This window comes from Crocuta crocuta, unplaced genomic scaffold, assembly GCF_008692635.1.
Source record: "Crocuta crocuta isolate KB4526 unplaced genomic scaffold, BGI_CrCroc_1.0 scaffold167, whole genome shotgun sequence".
NCBI classification, from domain to species: Eukaryota; Metazoa; Chordata; class Mammalia; order Carnivora; family Hyaenidae; genus Crocuta; species Crocuta crocuta.
In genome coordinates, this window is record NW_027532406.1 from 13062823 (window position 1) to 13086980 (window position 24158).

Below are 24158 nucleotides of genomic sequence, written 5' to 3' on the forward strand. Positions count from 1 at the left end.
ACCTCAGCATATCTCCAGGCTGTACAGATTTGGAACTGCATAAACAATAAACATGGCTTTATCTTAAGGACTATTCTTGCTTTACTGATTAGCACAGTTAGAAAACTACCAAATGCTGTCAGGTCTGTCTCTACCTCCAATGAATATATTTTATGTAATCCCCTCGATACTGATAGAGAAGGTAAGGTTTAGCCTAAAGTTAAGGCATAGATAGAACATATTCAACCAAGTACCTCTGGTTTCGGTATAAACTAAGAACTTCTTGAAGGAACTCTCCTCTTCTTAGTAATGCTCTCCATTCTAGAACACTCTGAAGTCTAAGAAATTTGGAAAGGACTTAGCTAGTAATTAATTTAATTTATCCAACCTGAAACCATCAGTTGGCAAATGGATATTTTTCTTCTAAAACTATATTTTCATGAAGGTATTTAAAGGCTTGAGATGTTTTCAATCATTCTACTGCAATATAATGGTTAATTTTAAGAGCTCAGTGAGTCTGATTTGTATTTAAGATTTTTACAATCTATATATAGGTTGGTCTTTAATAACCATTTATACATTGCTTCTTTTTATATAGGTCATGTATTCTCCAGGGAGAGTAACAGGATTAGAAATAACAAATACAGTACAGAATAAATTAAAGTGCTTCAAACTACATTATATAATTTCAGAAAATTGGTTTCACACTGAAACGTTTAAATAAGAAAATCAAGCAATTTAAGGGGGGAAAAACACATAATATATGCGTTTTAATTGCTATTGTTTAGCAAGTTTTATCCTTGGCCGTATGGTATCTGTTCACAGGGCTCCAGTAATGTGGCAGCTCATTGGGTCAATATGGATAAAATTATTATTTTTTTCTTATTTAAAAAAAGTTGGCTTCATTCTCCCTGAAGATGAATAGCATTTATTAGTCAAAATGTCAAAGGAGTATCATAAAAGTAATTGTATTTTTATATATAATTCTCCAAACTCTTGTATACAAAATGTTCTTATTATACTTAGTGCAATAAATTCAGAGGCTGTTATGGGACAAGAGATAGCAAAATGAGGACCAATACTTTCCTAATTACTTAGGATAATAAAAAGCAGGGCTTGGTTTTCCTCTCCCAATGAAAGGAAGGAGATATGCCGCTCTGGAGAGTCTATTATTCCGGCTGGTTCTGTTTGTTTCTGTGAAGTTTAGCATCACTCCCCTTGCACTAAGTCCTCAGGCTTTTTTCAATTTTTCTATTCGTGCATTAAAGGCCTCTTCCTGTATTTGCAGCTTTTCGTTTATCTCGGTCTGTGAAGACAATCATAAAAAAGTGGTTATGATGAAGCTATCTTTTGCTGCACATTGTCTTTGCGGTTTTGACATACTATAGTGCCTAAAGACAGACATTATCCCTCACACACCTTCCTGTTTTGCAGACAGAGCTGTGTTTCGGCCTGTAGTGATGTGATAACACTCTATCATATTTCTCTGCACACTCCCAATGTATAGCGTGGCTGCTATGAACAGGAAGTGGTATTTGGACAGCCATTTTTCACACAGCCTTGTGTTGGAAGATAGGATAATTTATCTGTATTTTCAGACAGACTTTACCAATAAGCACCGAATCAGAAAAACTGCTCTGGGCTCAGTTAGTGCACTGTGGTTGGTACCCCCACCCCTTTGCAATGATGTTTTTGTCTCCTGTGTAATACATTCTAAATGGGATCCTGGAAAGCCTCTGTTGTGGAATAAGAACACAAATCATCTCACAATTAGAACAATTCTCATAATTAAGAATATCCTTTATACATTATAACTCTTGGAATTATGCCACTTTGTGGTACAGTTTTGGTATAAAAAAGTAAAGAGATTGCTGACAGGTTTTAGTGTTTGCTGCAGCTATGATAGCATTTAGCCTCTGGCAGTGATATTCTGTGGGCTGACATTGCTACCTGCACAATTTGAGAAATCTTTTTACATTATCTGAACATTAGTAGTTCCGGAAATGTCTTCCCTTTTTCATGATGTATAATAAAATTAGGTATAGAGAAATCAGTGGTGAGCAATGTGGTGAAACTAGTGTTTTGTTTAGGTGATTTAAAAAAAGTTTACGAGTGTATGAGGAGTAGTTTACATACAGAAGTACTAATAAGCAATCTGAAGTTTAGAATGTTAACATCTGCAACATAATTTAATGTCTTCAGGGTAACTGTATTTTGAGAAAACTTCTATTATTTCAATTTATACAGAATAAACTTAAAAAATCAAATACTGTTTTTGTCCACATATAAATTTTCATTCTTATTTATTTAGAAGTGTAACTATAACAGATAGCTTTGAAATGTGTACCCTGGTTATCTCATCTGATGAGATTTTGTGTCATCTTCACTGGTAAGAATCAATATTTCTGAAAATATCACATTGGTGTCAACAATTCTGGATCCTCATAAATATCCTTCTTCTTTGGTTCAAGTTTTATCAAACTCTACAAGTTGTATCAAGCTCTGGCCTCTGGTTTCCTATTTTTTTCCTCTTTTGTTTCTTGGTGGTTGGGTGGAGGAGGCAAGGAAAAATGAACACGGTCCTCCAGGTTACAAAGGAACTCTGTCAGTTTTTAGGAATCACTAATCTGCTTGAGAATGATTTTGGTAGGGCTGGAAAGAGCACTGGTCTAGGAGCTGGAGACCGAGACATTAATTTAGTTATGTAACCTTGGACAAGTCACTTAGCTACCTTGAATATTCTTTTTTTTCTTAAACTAAGTGGTTTAATAATTAAGTATGTAAATTCATAATCCCAACTCTTGATTTTGTGATATATTCATCAATGTTATATTTCATTAGTATGACTTTGTGAATTAAAAAAACGTTTTTTAGAAAGAGTGGTCAAGTGGAACTGGGGGAGAGGGGCATAGGGAAAGAGAGAGAGATTTCTAAGCAGCCTCCATGCTCCGCTTGGAGCCTGATGTGGGGCTCAATCTCACAACCCTGGGATCATGACCTGAGCCAAAATCAAGAGTCTGATGCTCAACCGAATTACTCAGGTGCAGCTTGAGAAATATTTTAAAAATGTATTAGTCTCGCTTCTTTCTGGCATGCAAGATATTAGACCATATAGGTTTGAAGAGATAATCTTGTCTCAATTCCAAAGGATTGGGAAACACTAGTCGAACTAATAAACAGTTAATTCATCTCACTTTCAATTCATGTGTTCTATGTCCATTAATAATTTCATTTCTTTTGATTAAAGACACGTACTATCATTGATCAGCCTCAGTTTCCCTGTGTTGCCAGTGTTTTCACATTAATCTGCAGATCTTTCTGGTATTTCGCTGAAACAAAATTCATTGACACAAGTGTGGACTTTTGGGAGAAGGTTCACCTAGGTAAGATATGTGCCCAGCAGCACAGTGCACTGACAGAGGGGAGCTACATTTCACAGCTCTAGACTACGGTGATCAGTACTTCAGTTCAGGCACAACCAGCAGAGCCCAGACGAAAGGACTCTTTGTCTGGTCAAGAATGAAGCTGTCATTAGTCTACTATGTCTCCTTCTTTTTCCTCAGAACACTGCTGAACAGATAAGCTGTCCCACAACCACTAGTGAGGGAGAGTTTCTATTTCTTTTAAGAGAAGAATGGAAAACCCATGACCTGGGCTCAATAGCCTCTCAGTGATTACTACCTTGAGGCGGTGTCCCACTCAGCTTTTCTAACCTGGAAATTCAAGTTGACCTAAAAATACCTAAGGTCCCAAGATGGCAAACTTCCCTCAAGGTTTTCACATTATTTTACACTATTGCTTAGACAGGGCCAAGAGCCAACATTTAATGTAAGAATTTGGTGTTAGTATTCGTATTTCTCTGAAACGTAATTCTTTAAATATATTAAAGTTTGCTCCACTGGGTATAATTTTTATTATACAACTCAGGGCCAAAATAATTTCATCTTGAATGTATCTTTAAAATTAAAATACCTAAACTATATAAGCTTAAAATGTTTGCTCTCTTCAGTATAATTTTAATTAACATCTCAGGGCCAAGATAACTTCATTCTTAATAAATCTCTAGAACTATAAAGTGAGTCAATGGGAAAGTAAGTGGATTAACATACAAAATGTAAAGATTCACACTGCATTCTCTGAAATTTCTGAACTACAGAACGTGGAAAATGCCTGAAACCATGCTGGAGAAGGAGCTCTAAAAAAACTGAACTCAAAACATGAATTTTCTAACTGCCTTTCCCCCTAAAAATTATCATAACAGTATGGCTCTTAAATAAAGCAGGGGAAAACATTGGAAAATTTAAAACATCTTACAAATAGTCATTCATTAAATGCTCCCACAGCAAGTCAGTATATTCATACCCTGACCATGACAGGGAGCTACCTTTGAACAGGCATGCTGCAGTTTTAAGAGCCAGCGACACTGGAAGGCAGGGTTTGGAAGGGGAGAACAGCTTGCTCACCTAAAACAGGGGAAGACATTTAGGTAAGCAGAGAAGTAATTAAACTTGGAATCTGACCAAGACACAAGTGTAAACACTGAACTAGTGCCACACCACGGTAGTGTTAAAGTATCCAAAGTAGCCTGGTCGTGATATTAGAGGTTATGTGGTTTTCGTGGATAGCACTGGAATTAGAACTAGAATCCAGGTCATAGCTTCCACTCAGGGGCTTTCATCAGTTTCTGACCCTGGAAACACTGGATAAATGATTTAGTCTTCCCGCGTTTATCATTTTTCAACTTATTTATCAGGGAAGCGCGAGGCTAATTCTCATGTACTTTACGAGGATTATTGAGCGAAAATACATAAAGGGGGTTGCTGTCTTGAGCCATTGTATAAATCCACATCATCAAGCCATTTTATTGAAAAATTGGCAGTAATTTGGTTCAGGCTAATGCCTGTGAATCCACTGAAAATGGAAATGGTTGCGGCACCTAAAGGATCCTCACCCCTACCCCTCGTCCAAGTTCTTTCTGTGCCTAATCACATTGAGATGAACCAGCTAATGAACTTCGAGACCTGGCAAGTTTGGCTTTAGGCCAAAGGGACAGTAACACTCACATATAGCAAACATACTCTCTCCCTTATAGAGGAGTGATATAAATGCTGCAAACTCTAGCAGTAGAAAAAAAAAAAAAAAAAGTCAATGAATAGTTAAAAATATACTGCTCACTCCATGGAACATGGCCTTGGTAAAGATGTTTTCAATTTGGGGGGCCTGCAAACAATTCTATTACTGTCTAGTAGTTCCTCAGCAATAATTTCAGAGCTGCGGGACGGCAAAGGAGCCCAGGGCCATGATTATACATAAACTATATTTAGACGAAACGTTATCAAATCTATAAAGGAGATATGTTCTGAACTCAGTTTATTTCAACTGCACTCTGCCCTTCTACACAGTAACCAGTTATTACATTCATGGGGTTGTTAACAATAACGCTTTGTGTGAAACGTGTTCTACCACTATTTCTGGTAAACACTAAACACCCTTTATTAAGCTGAGGACTTTGGCTGATTCTGTTCATATCAAATCATTAAATGTTCACATAAATAGTGCATTAGCATTTGATGATTAATAAGTAACAAGGTATGCTTTTGCCAAGCTAATCTTTCACTCTTTCTAAATTAGCTGTTAATACAGTGTGCTTTTTTAAAATATATAGTCTCATGTTCAGATAACAATTAAATCTTTCCCAGAGATGCATTAATATTTGAAACATGTAGTACATTGTTCTATTGATTCATGGTCATTTCTGTAAGAAATTATAAATCTTCTTCAAATATGCAATTCACTTACTTAATCATTTTGCCTGGAAAATGATGCAAGTCTTTGTGTTGAGGTAGCAGTGGTTTTTGTCTTGTTTTGCTTTGTTTTGTTGGACAGGAAAAAAGAGTCCATGCATAGAGCTGACCTGACGATCCATCACTGGCAGGCACTACCCGGACGGTTGTTCCATCCCTATTTCCATGCAGCCTTTGGTGTAAATTGCTCGGCTTAATAGCGATATGTAAAATGGAACAAACTATCTGAGAGGGAGTTCAAAGATCTGAAAGCCTCTCATTAGAACTCTGGTGAGAAGACTTATTGAAGAAACAGTGCTTACTGTTAGCAATGGACTCCCTTTACTCTTGCAGGAGCAATGTTTACAGAATAACAGGCATGAAGCCTTTACCATGTTATTTTTTCAGTTTCAGTGCCAGATGATTTTGTAAATTGGCAACACACACCACTCTAGGTGCTGTTAGTGAATCTATTTCGTGATCTTCTGGAGTCTCTGGTGACTCAACTGAGAATTGTGTGGAGATGTTGAATTGAGGTTCTCCATCATAAGCATCACTCTTGTTAACAGGGTGTGGATAATATTTACAGACCTAAGGTTGAAGTTGCCTAGTTAACCAATAATAATAAAGTAAGTGAGCACACTATCAAGGCTGAGTACCTGAATGCCGATTAAAATATCATCTGTGACTTGACCCAGCACTGATCTTATATCTTCAATGGTGAAACCCAATAAAGGATCCACATCGGAAATGTTGGCTTCTGACTGGGATTCCTTAGGGACTTGGTCTTGATCCAATCCCTGCAATATCAAAAGAGAACAACTCTCAAGTGGCTTCAGGAGCATTCAGTGATCTATATGTAACCTCAAGTTCTCTTGGGTACTTTTCTACATGAAATGATGCTGGTCTGGAAGGAAATTTTAATTTGCTGTTATCCTGCATTTTCGTTACTCATGAGCATTTTGCCAGATCAAGTTATGGTGCCAATCAGTGTTTACTCTTAGGAAAGTGGAGGTGGAGACTGGGGAGGCTGGAGAAGGAGAGATTAAAATTGCTAAACCATCCTCAGCTGGTCCATCTGTGAAGCAACCCTAAAAGAAATATTTATATTGAGCTAGGAAAAATCAGGGGGAAAGAAAATGGAAGAGCATTTGCTTTCTTTGCTCCTGCCCTCAGTGAATATAACACTGAGATAAGGTGAATTGAGAGACAAAAGAAAACATACCTTCACTCCTGAATCCAATGTTGGGGGTGGCTCTATGAATGTTGAATAAACATCAAGTGAGATTCCTTCTTCTAGAGGATCTGGGAAGAGACCACCTGAAGGCTTGACAACCTCTATCATTTGCTGGAGGGGAAGAAAAGAACTATATCATGACAAAGCCTTTGGTGAGAAACCACAATTTTGGCCAATCTATTCATTTCTCTCTATATACTAAAATGAATATTTAATATATAAATACGTAGCATATTATATAATATATGCTAGTATATTAAAATTATATGCTAATTAACACATAATTATATACAATTAATATGACTATATAATATAATATTTATACAGGTGCACATATATATAGTTCCAATTTTATTATATTTTAAGTGCCATCTCCTCTGAATTCTTGATACCACTGCCCTATTAGTTCTTTATTGCTTTTTGGTCTCTGTATCTGATAATTAGCATTTTACTCTTTCCACTCTCTTTTTCTATTTCCATACTATGTGGCTTAGAACTTTATTTTATACTGTCTTGATCTTTGTTTTATGTGTCCTTCCTGCTGCCTACAAGCTCTTTGTAGGAGACCATGTTTTAGATCCTCTGCATACCTTATCCAGTTCTGGCAGAGGTTGGGTGCTTGAAGCACGCAACAACAGCCTGATGGTGATTGACGTTACTCAGTAGAGTGAGGATGTTTTTGGAGGCTGTAACAAAGTGGCCACCAAGAACTTCGTGATCAGGACAATAAAGGCTCTAAAGATTAATGTATAAAAGCTAGTACACTGTAAATCAGAGAGGGGATTTGCGATACCAACCAAAAACACAGGGGGCAAGGCAAGACTTCGCTGTGAACATTGAATAATTCTGTAGCAAGTGCACAAATTCCAGAGAGGGTGATGGTTGGTCAACAGCAGAAACGAAGAAATAGGAGTAAAAGAAGTCAACTTAAGCAGTGTCCATTCCACCCTGACTTGGAGGTTAGAAAGAGATGAGGCACTGATGGTGTCAAACACCTGAACCATTTAATTAAACACAGAACCTTTTGTTCTGACTCCATGTTTAACAAGTAACGTTTTGATCATAATTTGACTTCCCATCTCAATTGATCTCTAAAGACATGCTCGGTTGAGTGCTTTGATTTTCATGCCTATTACATTCCTCACTGTAAATCAGTACATTGATGTTCTAGTTTATATAGTAAGCTCTCAAGACCTCGTTTTTGAGGCCCTGAGGTGAAGCCATCCACTGTACACTGACAAAGTCAACCCTGAGCATAAAAGTTTGAAGACAAAACTCTATAATTGTAGACTATCACCAATTACCATCCTATTGGACCTGAAAAATCTCAAGTTATCATACATTCATTTCTGATTTCTCTGCAATAGTTCACATTAACTTACATGTTAAACATGTAATAATGTAATAATGTATAACTTACATGTTATAATATTTTATCATTTGAATATTAATAATATTATTTATTAAGATAGGTTTTGGAATGTCTCAGTAGCTAAGCTATTATTTAGCTATACCATATATGTTTTGCATAATAATTCATATTGTTAATTTTAATTCAGTTTTATAGGAAGTTGCTGCTTAGTGTAGATATATAGAAGGACTGGAGTGTTAAAACTTTATAGTCAAGGCAATTTAGAAACCAAGCGGTTAAATGATTGGTTTAAGGTCAACTCATTGCTTAGTGACAGGACTGGGAGTTAAACCCTGCTGTGCCAACTTCTTGGCCTGTGTGGTTTTCAGTATGCATGGCATCATGTTACCACACTTGGAAATTATTGATATTATTAATCACTTAATCTCTTCTGTTAGGTGACATCTTACATTGTTGTTCACCAGATTGTTCATCTTAAGTTGACTAAAGGTTAACAGAAATAGAATATTTAAAAAATCAGAGCAATTATTTTCTCTCATCATGTTTATAAGTCATTTTTTCCCTAAAATGGGACATACAAACATTTTCGTCTTCCTATAAAATTATTTGTATCTTTTTTCATCATGCTTGTTTTTCATCCTCTCAAACCTTACATTGCTCTTTATTTTCCCCAGCTAGGAAAATGAAACAGCTAAATATATTTTAGTGTTCTTTGCAACATTACAGGTAAAATCAATAAGCTGCCCATCGGAATCCAGAGACAAGGGCAGATGATGAGGTATTTATTTAGTGGTATAGACTTTAACAGAGGGTGAGGAATAGGAATTTGGGAGAAGTGGCGGTGAGATAGACATTGGAAAGAGGAGAGCAAGGAACTGAATGGGGTTTCCTGAATTTACTGTAAGCACTGAGAAAGAAAGCATGAGGTAATCTGCAAGGTAAAACATTTTTTTTAATAAAGCAGAATTTTATTTTGTTGCTCTTGCTAAATTTGTCTTGCAGCTCTGCTTTTCTACACACAGGCTAGGACTTTCTGCTAATTTTCTCTCACCTCTTAGTGGAAGTTCACCCCTGTATCCTGGTGGTAGCTCTCTCCCCGCCTCCTTGTGCCCTTCCTTCCATCAGATCACACAAGTAAACGCAAGCAGATTTTTGTGCTCAGTTTTCTCACTCCATCCCTCATATCCCTGTGGTCTGCACTTCTTTATAAAGCTCATCTGAACTACTTGCCAACTACCCAGTTTTCCTTGTCTTTGGCACTGGTTGTGTGAGTGTGTATGTTTGTGTGTGTGTGTGTATGTATGTGTGTGTTTGTGTACTGGGCACACGTTTGGGAACTTGGATCATTCCCAGCTCTACATTATTATTTTTTTTTGGTGGAGTGAAGCTCTTATTTATCTTAACCTCATTTGCTTGATTTTTATGAATATAGCTCATACAGGAATTCATTTGATTTAATTCCTGCACAAAAACTAGGGGTGAGAATTTCTGTTCTTCAGACTGTCTTGCACACCATCAATGAATCAAATCATAGCTACAGTTTTCTCTTTCACAAAGAGTTACATTTGACTATGTTAGTTAGACACTGTAAAGGAAAGAAATGTCCGGTTTCAGATGGGAGTAAATATAAAGTCATTGCATTAATAATAAGAAATCATATTGTCATATATATATATATAGTTTGAAATAAACATAGTGCCAGAAGCATCATAGTGATTTTTCCCCCCATTAAGTAGTTTTTTTCAAAAACAAGTTTAAGGAAAATTACAATCAATAATTGTGGTGAGAGCACAGAGCCAGCAAATATGTTTAAATGAAACCGTCTGATGCAATACTTTCTTAAAAAAATACAATTAGGCCTTTGTATTTTTTTTTAACAAAACCTCATGTTTTACAACATCACTGGTTCTGTAATAAAATCTATTTAAAACAGAAAGACATGGTCAGCTTTATTAAGTTAGGTTTTCTGAAAGAACGTTATAATTTCCTCAAGTCTATGAATAGTTGAAGCAAATTAAATAAAGCTAGTTTTATAACTATTTTTATAAATTCCTGAAGCATTGTAATTGTCTCATATTTTTTTCCTCAAAAGCCTAATATGTTACCTCTTAAACCTCGAAAAATAAAAACAGAAAAAGGATCAAGTGTGTTTATTAAAAGAAAACACTCCTATTTGGTACCCTGATTTAGCGACACCCTTTCTTCTTCTACAAGAGAATAGCACCCATAATCTTCAGATCAAGAAACAAAGGAAAAAGACTTTAAGTGACTTGCCTGAGGCCTAATGCTGAGATTAAAAATCAGGAGTTTCTGATTATACACATACATCCATTTGGCCAAATGATTGGTTTTGCTTGACTTTCAAATACCCCCTAAATATTACTTTGAATGTAAAGCAATAAATGTGTTTCTCTTGCCATTTTTGAATGCTTGCACACAAATGGATATAATAAAAACAATCATGTTGTTCCATGTGAATGCCATTTATATTTTTTCTGATAATGAGCAGACCATTTGAACCAAGGTGAGTACATTAAAAGCTCTAATAAAGAAGAGAATAGATTTCTAAACAGAATAATGGACTGTTAAGTGAACATACAATAAATAACATCTACAGATGTGGTCCCTAGAAAATTAGTTTTGCATAACTTACCACTATACATTTCCCCCAGATGTTATCTGTTACATGAAAATTAACTTAAGTTAGTTATATTGTTCATTATGTGCACACTGCATTAGCGTTATTTAAGATGGTTTACAATCTGAGCTTTAGTGGAATTGTGCTATGGTATTTAAAGAATATCAAATAAATGGTTTTTTGGCATAATTTAATACTCGTAAGTACAAAATTTCATCACTGAACATTATGTAGGTTTTAAAAAATCCAAGATCTTTACTTTACAAGCCAAATGCAATCACTAGAATACTTTTAAGACTTTACATATTCAGAATGAAATACACTTCTATCATGGGAATAAATGATAGGAATTTTGAACCTTCCTGGAACTAAGTACAGGGTCAGTTTAGGTTTACAAAATGCTGATAGGAATTAGAATCTGCTTCAAATCTTTACTGTGTCTAAGAAAAAGTATGCAAATTTTATCTGAAAATTGTATTACTTCCTGCTTTCTCTTACTTCTTTATGTGTTAACATTATTGATAGTATCAACTCTAGTTTATTGTTTTTGTTATTTATTTGTTTTTGTTATTGTTTTGTTTTTATTGTTACTTATTTTACTTTTTTATTATTTTCCATTGACAAGAAAGGGGTAGATGATTTGTGAGTAGTCTATACTGATGAAATCTATGATCAAGGTGGCAACTATTAAATTATTACATCAATTACTAAATTATTCAAGATATTAAGAAATGCCATTGAAATGACAACTTTCCATTGTTTTGAATGGCAGGAAGCACGATAAATCTGTTAAGCCTTTTCTGAGCTATAGAAATACATACAAAAAACTGGTATGCTTTAAAGGACATTTGTTTCAAATTGTCAGATGATGACTTCATATGTAAATCAAAACTTACTACAAAATGTCAAAGTTTCAGAAAGCAAACTTTATTGCAAACATTTCCCAATACTAACTAAGGAGAAAATGCACAAAAATGCCTGTAAAGTTTTAACTATTTTCTCCCCTTGAAAAAAGGCATTACTCATTTGCAAGTCTAATGAAGCAGTACATGTGTGGTTCTGGAAATTTTTAACAAAAACCATAACCCATTGCCCACAATATACTACAAAAAAGTAACAACATATGAATGCCACCTGTAAAATGCAATAAACTCTGGTAATGTCATACTGAGGCCATAAATTTAAAAACAAAAGAGAGGAAATTCAAAAGCTAAGATTATCAGAGAAACTTCAATTAATCCATTTCTAAAGTGTTTTCTTGTGTGTTCAGGCCATTACAAACTTCTTAAGATACCCCATAAATGTAGAATATCAATTCTGCTACAAGAGTCCTCCTCCCCCTTTGCGTTTTTGACTTGGAAATAAATTCGCAAATGCAGCACATTAATTTTCTTTCCTGTGCTTAATATGCAGTATTTACATTTTGAAAAGGTTCAAAATGTTGCCAGGCTTCTGCAGGGTATGAATAGACATCTAATAGCAACTTCTATTTTTATCCACAACATACTGGCAGTTTGAACATCTATAACTTAATAGAGCTTTAAGACCATCAGATCCACATGCTAGTCACCTGAATGGTGACGGGTGACACAGGACAACAAGTCAGGACAGGAAATGAAGACTACCCACTCCAGCTGAAGCTGCCAGGAGGAATGTAAGTTGGCAGGGCACAGTAAACCAAACTGCAGTCTGGCTAGGACACTTGAGTTAACACCTTGTGCCCATTTTTATTTATATCTCCTGATTTGATCTTGTTTAACTTGGGCTTGATTTTTTTTTTTTAAGTTAAATAACTAAAGGAACTGATTCCAGAGTATTTTAGACATCTTTAGCATTTCCAAGCGTAGTTCTGTTTAAGGCCAACATTACAACTTGAAAAGAAATCTGGGTACTCCTATCTTAATGACCTCTGACAGCAAAATCCTCTCTAATGAATTTGGAAAAAAGTAACTTCTCATAGTGTAAATGCAATTTAAAAGAAAAAGATGTTTTGATCTGGCCCTAGCATAAACATTTCCTGAGGGGTAGAACAGTTCTTCAGATACACAGATATTTTCTAAAGATGGCAATAATCTGGAAGATAGACCACTGAATTATAGGCTTTAGACTTGGCTCTATTCCTAATTGTGTGATGCTAAGAAAATCCCTAGGCCTCAGTTTGTTTATCTGTAAAAGTAGGATAATGATAATTGCTACCTGGCTACTTCATTGAATTGTTTCAAGCACAAATTAGATAATGCGGATGAAAATTCTGGGAGTCCTTCAAAGGGAAAGTATTATTAAACCCAAAGGTGTATTATTATTATTATTATTATTATTATTTATAATTACTGTTATTATTGAAAGGATCATCTTTCTAATGCCAGCACTGGAAGAGTAGAGTAGCCATATTGGGAATACTGGTCCATGCTATATCTATATGTAATTGTAACATTGCCCAAAGAGTCCAGCTAACTCAGAAGAATTTGTTAATAAGCACACACCATCACCCTGTTTCTATATAGTCACAACCTTTAAATCACCAAACACATATCCAATGTTATCTTATTTGAAGACTTCCTTGGACCCAAATAACTTCTCTCTGGAGACCTAGATAGCGTGACATACTTCCTTGTTGTTTGGCACACTCAGGACTATGGGCAAGGCACCTATTTACAAAAGAAGAATGTTTACATCTAACTTTCAAAACTAGAAAATCTGCCTCTCCCCCTCCCCAACCCCATTTATCATTCTTTTCACCTTTTGTTTTTCAGCACCCAGTGTGGTCTGTGGTTGTCCAGACTGAGCTCATTTCAGAAAGATTTCCTGTAACAGATTTCATCAAAAGTAAAGAGTTAGGGTATATAAGACAAATTTTTAACATGTCCTTTGTGAAAATGGAAACACTGGAGCTCTTGAACCTGCTAAGTTCAACACTGTACTTCTGATTCTTAGCTTGACCTTATCTTGCGACTTTCTCAGAGTGAGAGAATGAAAGTATGGCTGGTTCTATTATAAATAGTTGGACATAACTAATGCTTTTCAAAAATATTTTTAAAAAGCTACTCACAGTATATTTTCGTAGCTTGCATATCCTTGAACTCAGTATAAAGTATTTCAAACAGTTCTGATCATGGATAAATTTGTTTTGGTTTCATCTTGGTGTTCTATGTAAAGTTCGACAGTTTTTATTATTTAAAATTGAGGAAATACTTTAAATTATCTCCTATTTTAAGAATTTGAAATTAAGTATCAGTATCAGTAAATTAGCATAATAAAGATGAGTTATGCAATTATCTTTGTGGAAAGCTTATTTTGAATTTTCAAATATAAATTTTAAAAGTTGACTTTATATATGTTGCATTTTAATTACATCTTATAATAACTTCTATGAAGACGAAACTATTTTATGGCATTTATATTTGGGAATATTCTTTTTGAACAAATACCTGTAATTTGTAGAAATTATAGGAGATAATAAATCGTAATGGTTAGAAGAGAAACTACAATAAATGAAGGAACTCCAAGTCCTTGGTTCTAGTCTTTCTCTTTTCATGGACTTCGTGTTATTTTCAGTTTAAACTACCTGAGTAAAAGGAGGCCGAAATTATTTGGATAAAGCTCTCCATGTAATTTATTTAACTTCAAAGCAAACCAATTGACTTGCACTTCAGTCCTGTAGTCATCATGGGTTGTAAGCAAAAAACAAAAACAAAACAAAACAACAAAATAAAAACAAAACAAAAAACCCCTCCAGAACAAACAAAAAAAATCCCTTCTTAATACTATACTGAAATTAATTTCATTTAGAAATATAAAGCCTTTTTAGGCTAAATGAGAATGTTTTTAAAGTACTATGAAATCTTTAGAAAGTCAACATAATATTATTATTCCTGACCTCTTGGACCCAAGATGTCTATTTTAAGTAATCTGACATTAAAAATGTGCTGACAAATATAGATTAAAAAACAACACAGGAAGTTGTAAATCAGTTGGTAACCCTTAGCATCAAGGAAATAAGAGACCATGAAAATGTAGTCATTTACTTTAGTCAACCTCAACCTTAATTTTTAACTAAAGAAAATTCGCAGAAGGCATGATGTTTACATTTTGGATATTTTATTCATAGTTTGTATGTTTCCTTTTTCTCCAGTGGGCTCATAAATTATTACAAGGAAACATGTTGTCACAGTTATAAATATTTCCCCCTCAGCTTAGCTCCCGCCACCCCCCTGCCTTTTAAATCTCCATTAACTGATTCTTTAACTGCTGTAGTCATTCCTCCGTGATCAGCAGGGCAGGCTTTTCGTGCTTAGGAGGAAAGTGCCACTGATTACTCTTGTTGGCCCGGCATTCTAGAAACAAAGCTCTTTCAGAGAGCACTCAAGCCCTTCCTTCCATGCAGGGCAGCCTGTTGTTATACACATGGGGGTGTCATTATTTCAGTAACTGAACAAGAGTCTTGTCTTTCCTTCCCAGGAACAGCTTTAGGCCCTCTAAGTTTCTGAGTCTTTTCATGGAATCTGAATTCTTAGAAATTAACTACAGGACTGATTTTGTGGACAATGGCACATACAGCAATCAATTTTTTTTCAAAAAGGCCATTTCACCTATACTTTGTTAAAAACAAACTGAAATAATATCAACTCTGAAAAGCTTAGGTGATGTCTGTATTCCAGATTTGAGTGTTTTAGCAATCTGGAATTTTCCCCCCTTACATGTGCAGTCAGGGTCCTGGATTGGCTCTCCCTCAGTAGAGAGTATCTCTGGAACATGTTTTCTTTATTTGTAAAATTAGGGGGTTAGACTAGGTCATCTCTAGTTCAGTCACAGATGCTATATCCTATGTTACTAAATTTCAAGTGGACTTTTCTCTATTTATACAAGACTTAAAGTTGCCAGCCTGTGCAGATCCTCAGATTCAGTATTTTTCTGTCACAAAGTAGAAGAGTATTTGGATTATAGTCTCTGTACTTAATGGAATCTGAAACAGGCTGCAGCCTGTCCATTTATTTCTACTTAATTATCTTCTGCAAACCTGTTCCTCCTTCATTTTCTTTATCTCTCAATGACATCACCAGCTTCTTGGTCTCTGGACTCAAAACCTTGAGACTGTCTTCAGTTGTTCCCTTTCCCTTGGCCTTAACATTCAATCAGGTTTTGGGGGCCCGTTTGGATGTCTGTCACACTTTCCTCCTTCTTCTTCTTCACAGTGCCTACCATGTAGCCTCCAGATCCAAGACCTTGCCTTCAGAGATCTCGACCTTCAGCCATACTGGATTACACTCTATTTTCCCAGTATGCATGATGCCTACAACATAGTGGGTGCTCAATAAATAGTTGCCATATGAAAAGAGAAGGCCAGCCAGCCAAACAGCATGGATAGGGGTGCTTTCCCAGATGTGAGTCTTGCCTGTGCTGCCCTCTTAGCTGGGAGACATTTCTTCCTCATCCCGGCCAGTCAATATTTCATTTGCTCTTCCAGGTTAGCTCATTCACCTCACTGGAGTTTTTCTTGATCTCCCCTGTGCTTCAGAGTTTTTTGCTTCTTCCCCTTGCACAGTACTTATTACCTTGTATTTTGAGGTACAGTCATGCATAAAAGATCTCCCACCACTTTGTGGAAACAACTTGAGGGCAGAGACCATGTCATTCATCTTGAGATGCTAGCTCAAGTCTTTGTACATAGATGACATTCATTATGTGTTAGGTACTCCATTAGGGTAATGATTCATTTAAGAGTTTTAAGGACTGCCAATTTGTTTGATCTTCTATGATTCAGTTTTAAAGGTTTGTCATGAAAAATTATGCCACTTGGAGAAGCAAATCTAATTGTGGCTTCAGTGCAATACTTGTATTTCTCAGTTATGAACAGAGTCCTGGAGTATTTGTTTGGTTACCATAATGCCAAACAACAAAACAAGCTCTCACTGACTGTACTGCGTTGATTAAATTGACTAAGGGTGGTTTTACACAGCATAGTTTAAAATTCTAAAGCATCATTCAGAGATACCACTCCCCCCCCCATATCTCCTGATGGATGTATCATCAGACAATGTCGAGGTTTACTGAGTTGCCCAATCCCAGGGTCCATGATTCACGTTGCTTTTCATAGGCTATCCACCAGCATCCTCAATACCCTCAACACTGTTAATGGTACCCATCCAGGAATTGTGGCAGCACTGGTCACCATCCAGGAAAATGAACATTGACGATGAAGAAAAGAAGTTCTTATTTATTGGGAATTTACTCTGAGCTTGGAATGTGGCTAGTTAGAAAGCACACTAGAAATATTATGTACTTCAATTCATACTACATTGTGAGGAGAGGTTTTATTGACCTCATATTTTGGATGAAGAACCCAAAGCTCACAGAGGTTAAGTAACTCAGTCAAGGCCACTAGAGAATGGTGAATTTGTCAGAACTTGAACCCAGATCTATTTGGCTCCAAAGCCCATGTACCCAATCCTTGTGTGTGTGTACTGTCCCCAGAATGTTTCTCTCTGGTTTACAGGTGAAAAAAAATGGGTTCAGACTAGTAAAATGATATATACACACTAGGGATATGAAAGTATAAGTTCTCAGGGAATTTCAGAAAGAATTTGTTCACTGGTTCCTCACAGTCCTACTGTGCACAGTTCCAAAATACTCAACAAAAGTAAGATATGGAGGATTTAATTTTTTTAAGATGGCAAGATATAAAAGGCATTTGGCTTATAAAGAAATTTGAGAACATACTTAATTCATTTCTGTAAGCAGGAAAGTATAGGAGCATCAGTTTGCTTTTGGTGACTAAAACTGCATGTTCCTGCTCAAATAGCATTTTGTCTCATTTGTTGTAATTATAATTACTGTTTTCTTTGGAATCACAGTTTTTTGTAGGGATAGGCATAGCAGAAAAGCAACCAATAACGTAGACAGTTAAAAAACACATTGAGAAATGAGTATGGTTGTGTGAACAAATCTCTTGTGATTATTCTTCCACTGTGTGCTGTAATGTGCTTTAAATCCATTTCCATATTTTTAATTAACACTTAGTTCCAAAAAACTTTCTGGAGGCCATTTAAATCACAAATGGAGGAAAAAACAAATTTGCTTTATCAGAAAATTGACTATAGACTATTTTGGTGGCTTTTATTATTTTTACATTTTAATGATTAAAATTAACTATAGTCCGATTACTCACAACAGAAGACAGTGAAATAATTTTCATGGCTGATATAATTTTAAAGTCAAACCTGGGTGAATGAGATATTAGTTCTGTTGTGGACAAGTTTAACTGTCCATCCTGTGGCTCTAATTTTTGATCAGTCCCATCCATTTCATAAAAGGAATTAGACAACTGTACCAAGTTACTCTTCTAGCAGAGCCTAGTGATGCTTTGGCTTTATCTCAACAGCTCTCCTATAGGGACTATAGTGTTTGTGCTGTCTTATAGATTTTAGACACTTGTTTTCATAGTTTGAATCATTCATTATTTTTAAAATGTTTATTTATTTATTTTGAGAAAGAGAGAGAGAAAGGGGTAGATAGAGAGAGAGAGGGAGAAAGGGAATCCCAAGCAGGCTCCTCCTTGTCCAATGCAGAGCCCAATGTGGGGCTTGGACCTGCAAACCAGGACCTGAGTGGAAACCAAGAGTCAGATGCCTAACTGACTGAGCTACCCAGGAGCCCCACATTCATTTCTTCTGAGTGAAAAACAGGTTGCACAAATATCGTTTTAAAACTCTTTGCCCCCAAAATATGATCTGCTATTTTGAAACACATTGTCAAAAGTAAAAGGCATCAGTACCACTCTGGGAGGATGCTTATTCATACCCAGTCCTACAACGGAGGCCACTGTCCTTGTCTAGAGAATGGGAATAATAGTGGATAGGTATAGGGATAACCCACTGTGTGGGTATTGTAAAGATTAAATCAACATGTGTAAAGCACTTTCACAGTGCCAGGCATGTGAAAACAGCTTAAAAGTGTGAAGCTTGAGTTTTTAAAATATATTTTTTCATGTCACATATTTATGTCTACAACAACAATAAACAAAGATCTCTCGAGGGAAGGGAGTTGGTCTGTTTTGTTCACCTGGCAGGTGGCTGGTAAATAATGAGAAAGTAATAAATATTTACTGAATAATTAAATGTAGGAAATCATTGTGGCCAATAGTTCATTCTTTCACCATTTCCCCCCTGCTATATAGTCTATTAATATACACAGTGCCAAATTTTAAGATTTTTTTCTGTATCTCTTCCCTGCTACTAGCCCATGCTCCCAACCTCGGTCCTCTACTGTGACCTATAACCAAGACCAATTCTCATCTGTGTGCCCAGCCTGGCTCCTTGACTTGACATTTTCCTCCCCATTAATGGTTATATTCTTCCAAAAGGTGCCCATGATAGATGGAGTCTTGCCAAATGAATAGATTGTAGTGGTAAGACTGAAATATTAGGATGAGTGTAGCTGGTTCCCTGATGAAGAAATTATACAGGCCAGGAAAGCCCTTTGAAGGATCATTCTGGTTTTCACACTTGTATGAACACAGCCCTGGCATGAGGGGTTGCTAATGAAGCCAGAGAATGTGGCCCAGCATGTTAATTTACTTGATTCAGTGAACTTGCTGGTATTTATAAATGAACTTCATATATTAGGCAACTGATATTTAGATTAAAAAAATCAGAAAACAGCACATGCTGTAATATAGTGCTTCAACAGGTTGTAATATCAATCGATTCTAGCAAAGCTACCATCATTTAAGTAATCAAAAACAAGCAAGGACAATGAGTTACTAATCTGAAATCTTGCTAGAAATAAGAAACCAGGACTAAAACCATTCAAATAATACAGGTAAATTGCAAAACTAAGCCAAGTTGTGAATTGGGTTAATCTAATTATACAGTCTACAACTAAGCCATAACAGATTTTGGATTGGAGTATCACTAGAAGTTTCAGCCATCTGATTATCATCATTGCCCTAAGATGAAGCTTTTACCTTTGAAGGATCTGGTATTCAAGGCATGTTTTGAAGAACAGACAGAGTATCAAAATGTTATGAAAAGGCACATTCTATTTCTTTAACTTCTAGTTGTATTTGAAACATTTTATTCTGTTCATCTCAGCAATGATTGTAAATGCTAAGAACTGGGAAGACAATATTTTACAGTAATTCTTTATTCTAAAAAAAAACCATTTTCCTTACAGTTTATTTGTTATAATTGGTTTGTTTACTTGCTTATTAGTAAATAATTTTATTTTTGGTTGTAGACACAGAAGTACAGCATTATAACTGATTTATTCTTTTATTAGATCGATATTTCTGCTGGTATATCATACGGCATTTTATTATTTGAGCAAGAATTTTTTTTAAAGCGTTTGCTGCTACATCTCTGAACTTCACCATCTCACTAGCATCTGTCAGATTTAATCACCTACAGAACTACCTTATAAAGATTACCTTATCAGAAAAAGTGTCAACTTGTGAGCTTAGGTGTGAGAATTGCAAAATAAAGCTGAGCTACACTAACAAATGCTGTGCTAATTTATTGTAAATTATGTTTTTTTGTTTGCAGAGATAAGACACAGAAGTGCTTCTATTTAAATTCATTTCCTATTATTTTAACAAAAATACCAAACAGCTCGACAAAAAATGTGAGAACACAGAATATTCCTTAAATAGGTTCTAGTGATAGTGAAAAAAAATTTTTTTAAAGGGTACCAGTCATGTCACATTGTTCTAGGTGCAGTCAGACAGCACAATTAAGGTAAAACATGGGTGTTTAGAACATTAGATGGAAGTTGCTGATTGTCACATGAAAAGTGATGATTTATAGGATATGAACTAGAAATAATTGCATTGCAAGCTGGTCTACAACAAAGCCTTAATTCACTGGGCTGACACTATAAACTCATAATGTGTCGACCTGGCACCAGCCATGATAGATTATGGCTGTTGAGAACACATAAGCCTGTCCCTTTCATGAGCATTCTGGGAACCGTAGTTCAGATGACCCCAGTAAAAACAACTACAATGGTTTTAGCCAAGCTGGTTCTCTAAGAAATGTAAAAATCATGATGAGTCATTATGTTATTAAAATTCAGAACTAGGTGGCAATGAATCACATGAAGTTATCACCTTCAAATCATCAAAGGGAGTATAAATTGGGTCCTATAAAGTACCATGAGTCTCACTGCATTTTTAACTAGATGGACCTCTTATATAAACAAGGTTTTATTATTATATTTATTGTTATTATTATTAAAACTAGTGTGAAATTCAGTGCACATAAAAGTGAAGGGCTAATGTTGCTAGCTTGAGCCAGGAAGAGGATAAGCCTCTATTTGTAGACTGGTTACATAGCACTGTCATTACATTTTGACCTATTATTGTCAAATGAGTCATTGCCAAACATGGGAATTTGTTTAATTCTTAAGAATGCATTAGTGGGTGGGGCATGTGGTAAGAGGTCCTCAAATTTTAACTTATTTTTAAGTTAAAATAGAATTTTAATAGAGTTCTCTCACGAGAATTTGAGAACCAGCTGTAGGTCACCCCAACTGTTTCATTATCCTCTGCCCCCCCTTTTATTTTTTTCAAATTTTTTAATGTTTTATTTATTTTTGAGAGAGAGAGAGACAGCATGAGCAGGGGAGAGTCAGAGAGAGATGGAGACACAGAATTAGAAGCAGGCTTCAGGCTCTGAGCTGTCAGCACAGAGCCCAATGCAGGCTTGAACCCACTAACCATGAGATCATGACCTGAGCCGACGTGGGACGCTTAACCGACTGAGCCACCCAAGCACCCCTGCCCCCCTTGTTTAATACACTGGATCTAGAAGTACCATTTAAGAGAAAAGACCATTTTGCTGGCTTTGCTGAACTTCTGCTAACAAGCTGTATGCTGTACCAGATTACATATTTAAAAGAGATTTGCCTCCTGATAAAATTTAGATTTAAGTTCAATTCGGTTAGTTGATCTGGGTGCATTCCATCCAGGTAGGATTTCTAAACTCACAGGGTTACAAACTGTAATTGGAGGTAAAGTTAGAAGGCAGGGAATACAAAATCAATTATAACAATATGTGGAAAGGACTACACCTGAGCTAGACTAGGGGACTACAAGATGAGTCATACTTTACTGAACAGTTGACTGAATAATATACCAGGTAGGGGACCAGCCAGACAAAGACACTAACAAGGAAGGGAAGGGTAAGGTATAGTATGCAGGTGGATTCCATTGCCAGCTATCTACTGTTCACAATAATGATCCAAACCCAGAGGATAAGTAGCATTAAACCACTTGAATACAAAAATATCTTAAAATAAACTTGGCTCTTGAAGAAGTTGAGCGTAATTGTTAATTGCTGGTAAATATGACTTTGATTATAAGGAAGAAAAGAAGAAATACTATTGTTGGTTAATGGTTACTTTTACTTAACATGTTTATAGTTGGAGGGATACAAATAGGCCTCTGGTCATAGATTATGGAAAACACATTGATAGCTAAATATTTTTTTAAAATCCAAATATTAATAACTACTGACATTTATGTAGTCTTTTTCTCCCAAGCTCTTGACAAACATTACTGAAGATACTTACAGGAATAGCACTGAAATGCTGCTACTCTTTAAAAGGACAAAATGTTGATTCAAGAGAAAAGTAGCAAATGGTTGATCTACTTAAATACGGGTCTGCAGAATATAGGTGTGCATTTGAAAATGAAAACTCATACCACAGCACCTCCCTCCCCAAGCGTTTGTCATATTCTATTTCAACTTAATTGAATTAGTGGTTTTATTTAACTCCACTCTGTTACTAAGACACAGATGGTGTTTGTATTTTTTTCTTAGATGGTGATTGAGCTAGTTTAGGATTGCTGTATGACCGTACCTACCAGGGCCGGTGGCATCTCTCCTCTGAGGACCTCAGCTCTGGCTCTGCAGTGCCTCCCAGTACGAGGAAGGTTGATATGCCAATGCAACACAGGAGTGCCTCCTACTGAAGGACTAGTTTGTTTGATTAAGAACCAAGATTATCCTTAGTTATCTGCAAGAAACCACCTGGCTTAAACAAATTTAATTTATGAAATATTAGATGAAATGAATTGTTGCTGGGCTGCTTGGTGACACTGATTAAAAATATGTCATGTTTGTCATACTTACTTGAACAAAGTATAAATTACATGGCAATAACCATTTTTAAAGACAAGAGAACATAAAACATTTAATGTATACTCTTAGGGCTCTTACTGTAAAATATTAATTATTTTATTGCATTCTCAAAGTATGATTGGAAATGACAGAAATATAATTTGTTTCTTTATATTTCCTGTAAAGATGTTAATATAAATCCTATATGTCTTCAAAAATTCAGCTAAACTCCCAGAGCCTCCTTAAGCTTTCATTTTTTTTTTTCAGGAAACAAGGCACTGTGTTCCTAAAACTTTCACATATACAATCATTTTTAGCATACCTTTGCTGAGCATGCACTACAAGCCAAGAACTGTCTAGGCCCTGGGGATTCAGACACGACCAAACATATATTCCTCGAGTTTCACGAAGGTCACAATCTAGTGCATGGGTTGGGGGCTTGGTAGAGATGACATACGAAGTGATTTGTAGAGTAAAATAGTTATTAGAAGTATATGTAGGGTATCCTAGAAATATAGAGGAAAGACAGCCACTTCATTGTAGAGGAAGGGAAGAGGGGAAGAAAATTAGGGAAAAAGTAAAGGGGAAATGGTGCCTTTATTAAATCTTGAACCTTATTTAGGGTTAGCATGCAGATGAGGTCAGATTGAGAAAATCTCACACAGAAAGACAGAGAAAGTGGCATTTACAAAAACAGAATATAAGAAGAGCATTCTAGGATAAGGGATGACACAATGTTGGTGAAGAGCTGGGCTCACACAGGTCTGGGTTTAGTCCCAGCTCTGGTGTTTATTATTAACTAAATGACCTTTGGGTAAGTCATTCAATTTCCAAAATGCCTAGGTTTTTCACCTGTCACAAGGGGCAAGTAACTTACTGACATTTAATTGGTAGAACCCATTTTCTTGGGGGTTTTTGTGGGAACATATATCAAAAATTCAAAGGTCAGAGCAATGAAAATAAACATTATCATGTAAAAGTCTAACAACAAAATGAAATTTTGTTTGAGGAATAATAATGTTTTCAGTATTTA

At 35.8% G+C, this 24158-nt stretch overlaps 1 protein-coding gene across 2 annotated transcripts in view; it reads right to left on the bottom strand.

Annotated features, from left to right (window-relative positions):
- Nucleotides 1-891: 891 nt before the first annotated feature.
- CABCOCO1 (ciliary associated calcium binding coiled-coil 1) overlaps nucleotides 892-24158 on the bottom strand; it is a 115178-nt gene continuing 91911 nt past the window's right edge. For both annotated transcript variants that reach the window (XM_077778577.1, XM_077778576.1), the window contains 3 exons: nucleotides 6988-7110; nucleotides 6422-6562; nucleotides 892-1285 (listed from right to left, as the gene is read on the bottom strand). In XM_077778577.1, coding sequence (XP_077634703.1) covers nucleotides 1211-1285; nucleotides 6422-6562; nucleotides 6988-7110 — 339 coding nt within the window. In that variant the 3' untranslated portion in view covers nucleotides 892-1210. The remainder of the gene's footprint in view (nucleotides 1286-6421; nucleotides 6563-6987; nucleotides 7111-24158) is intronic.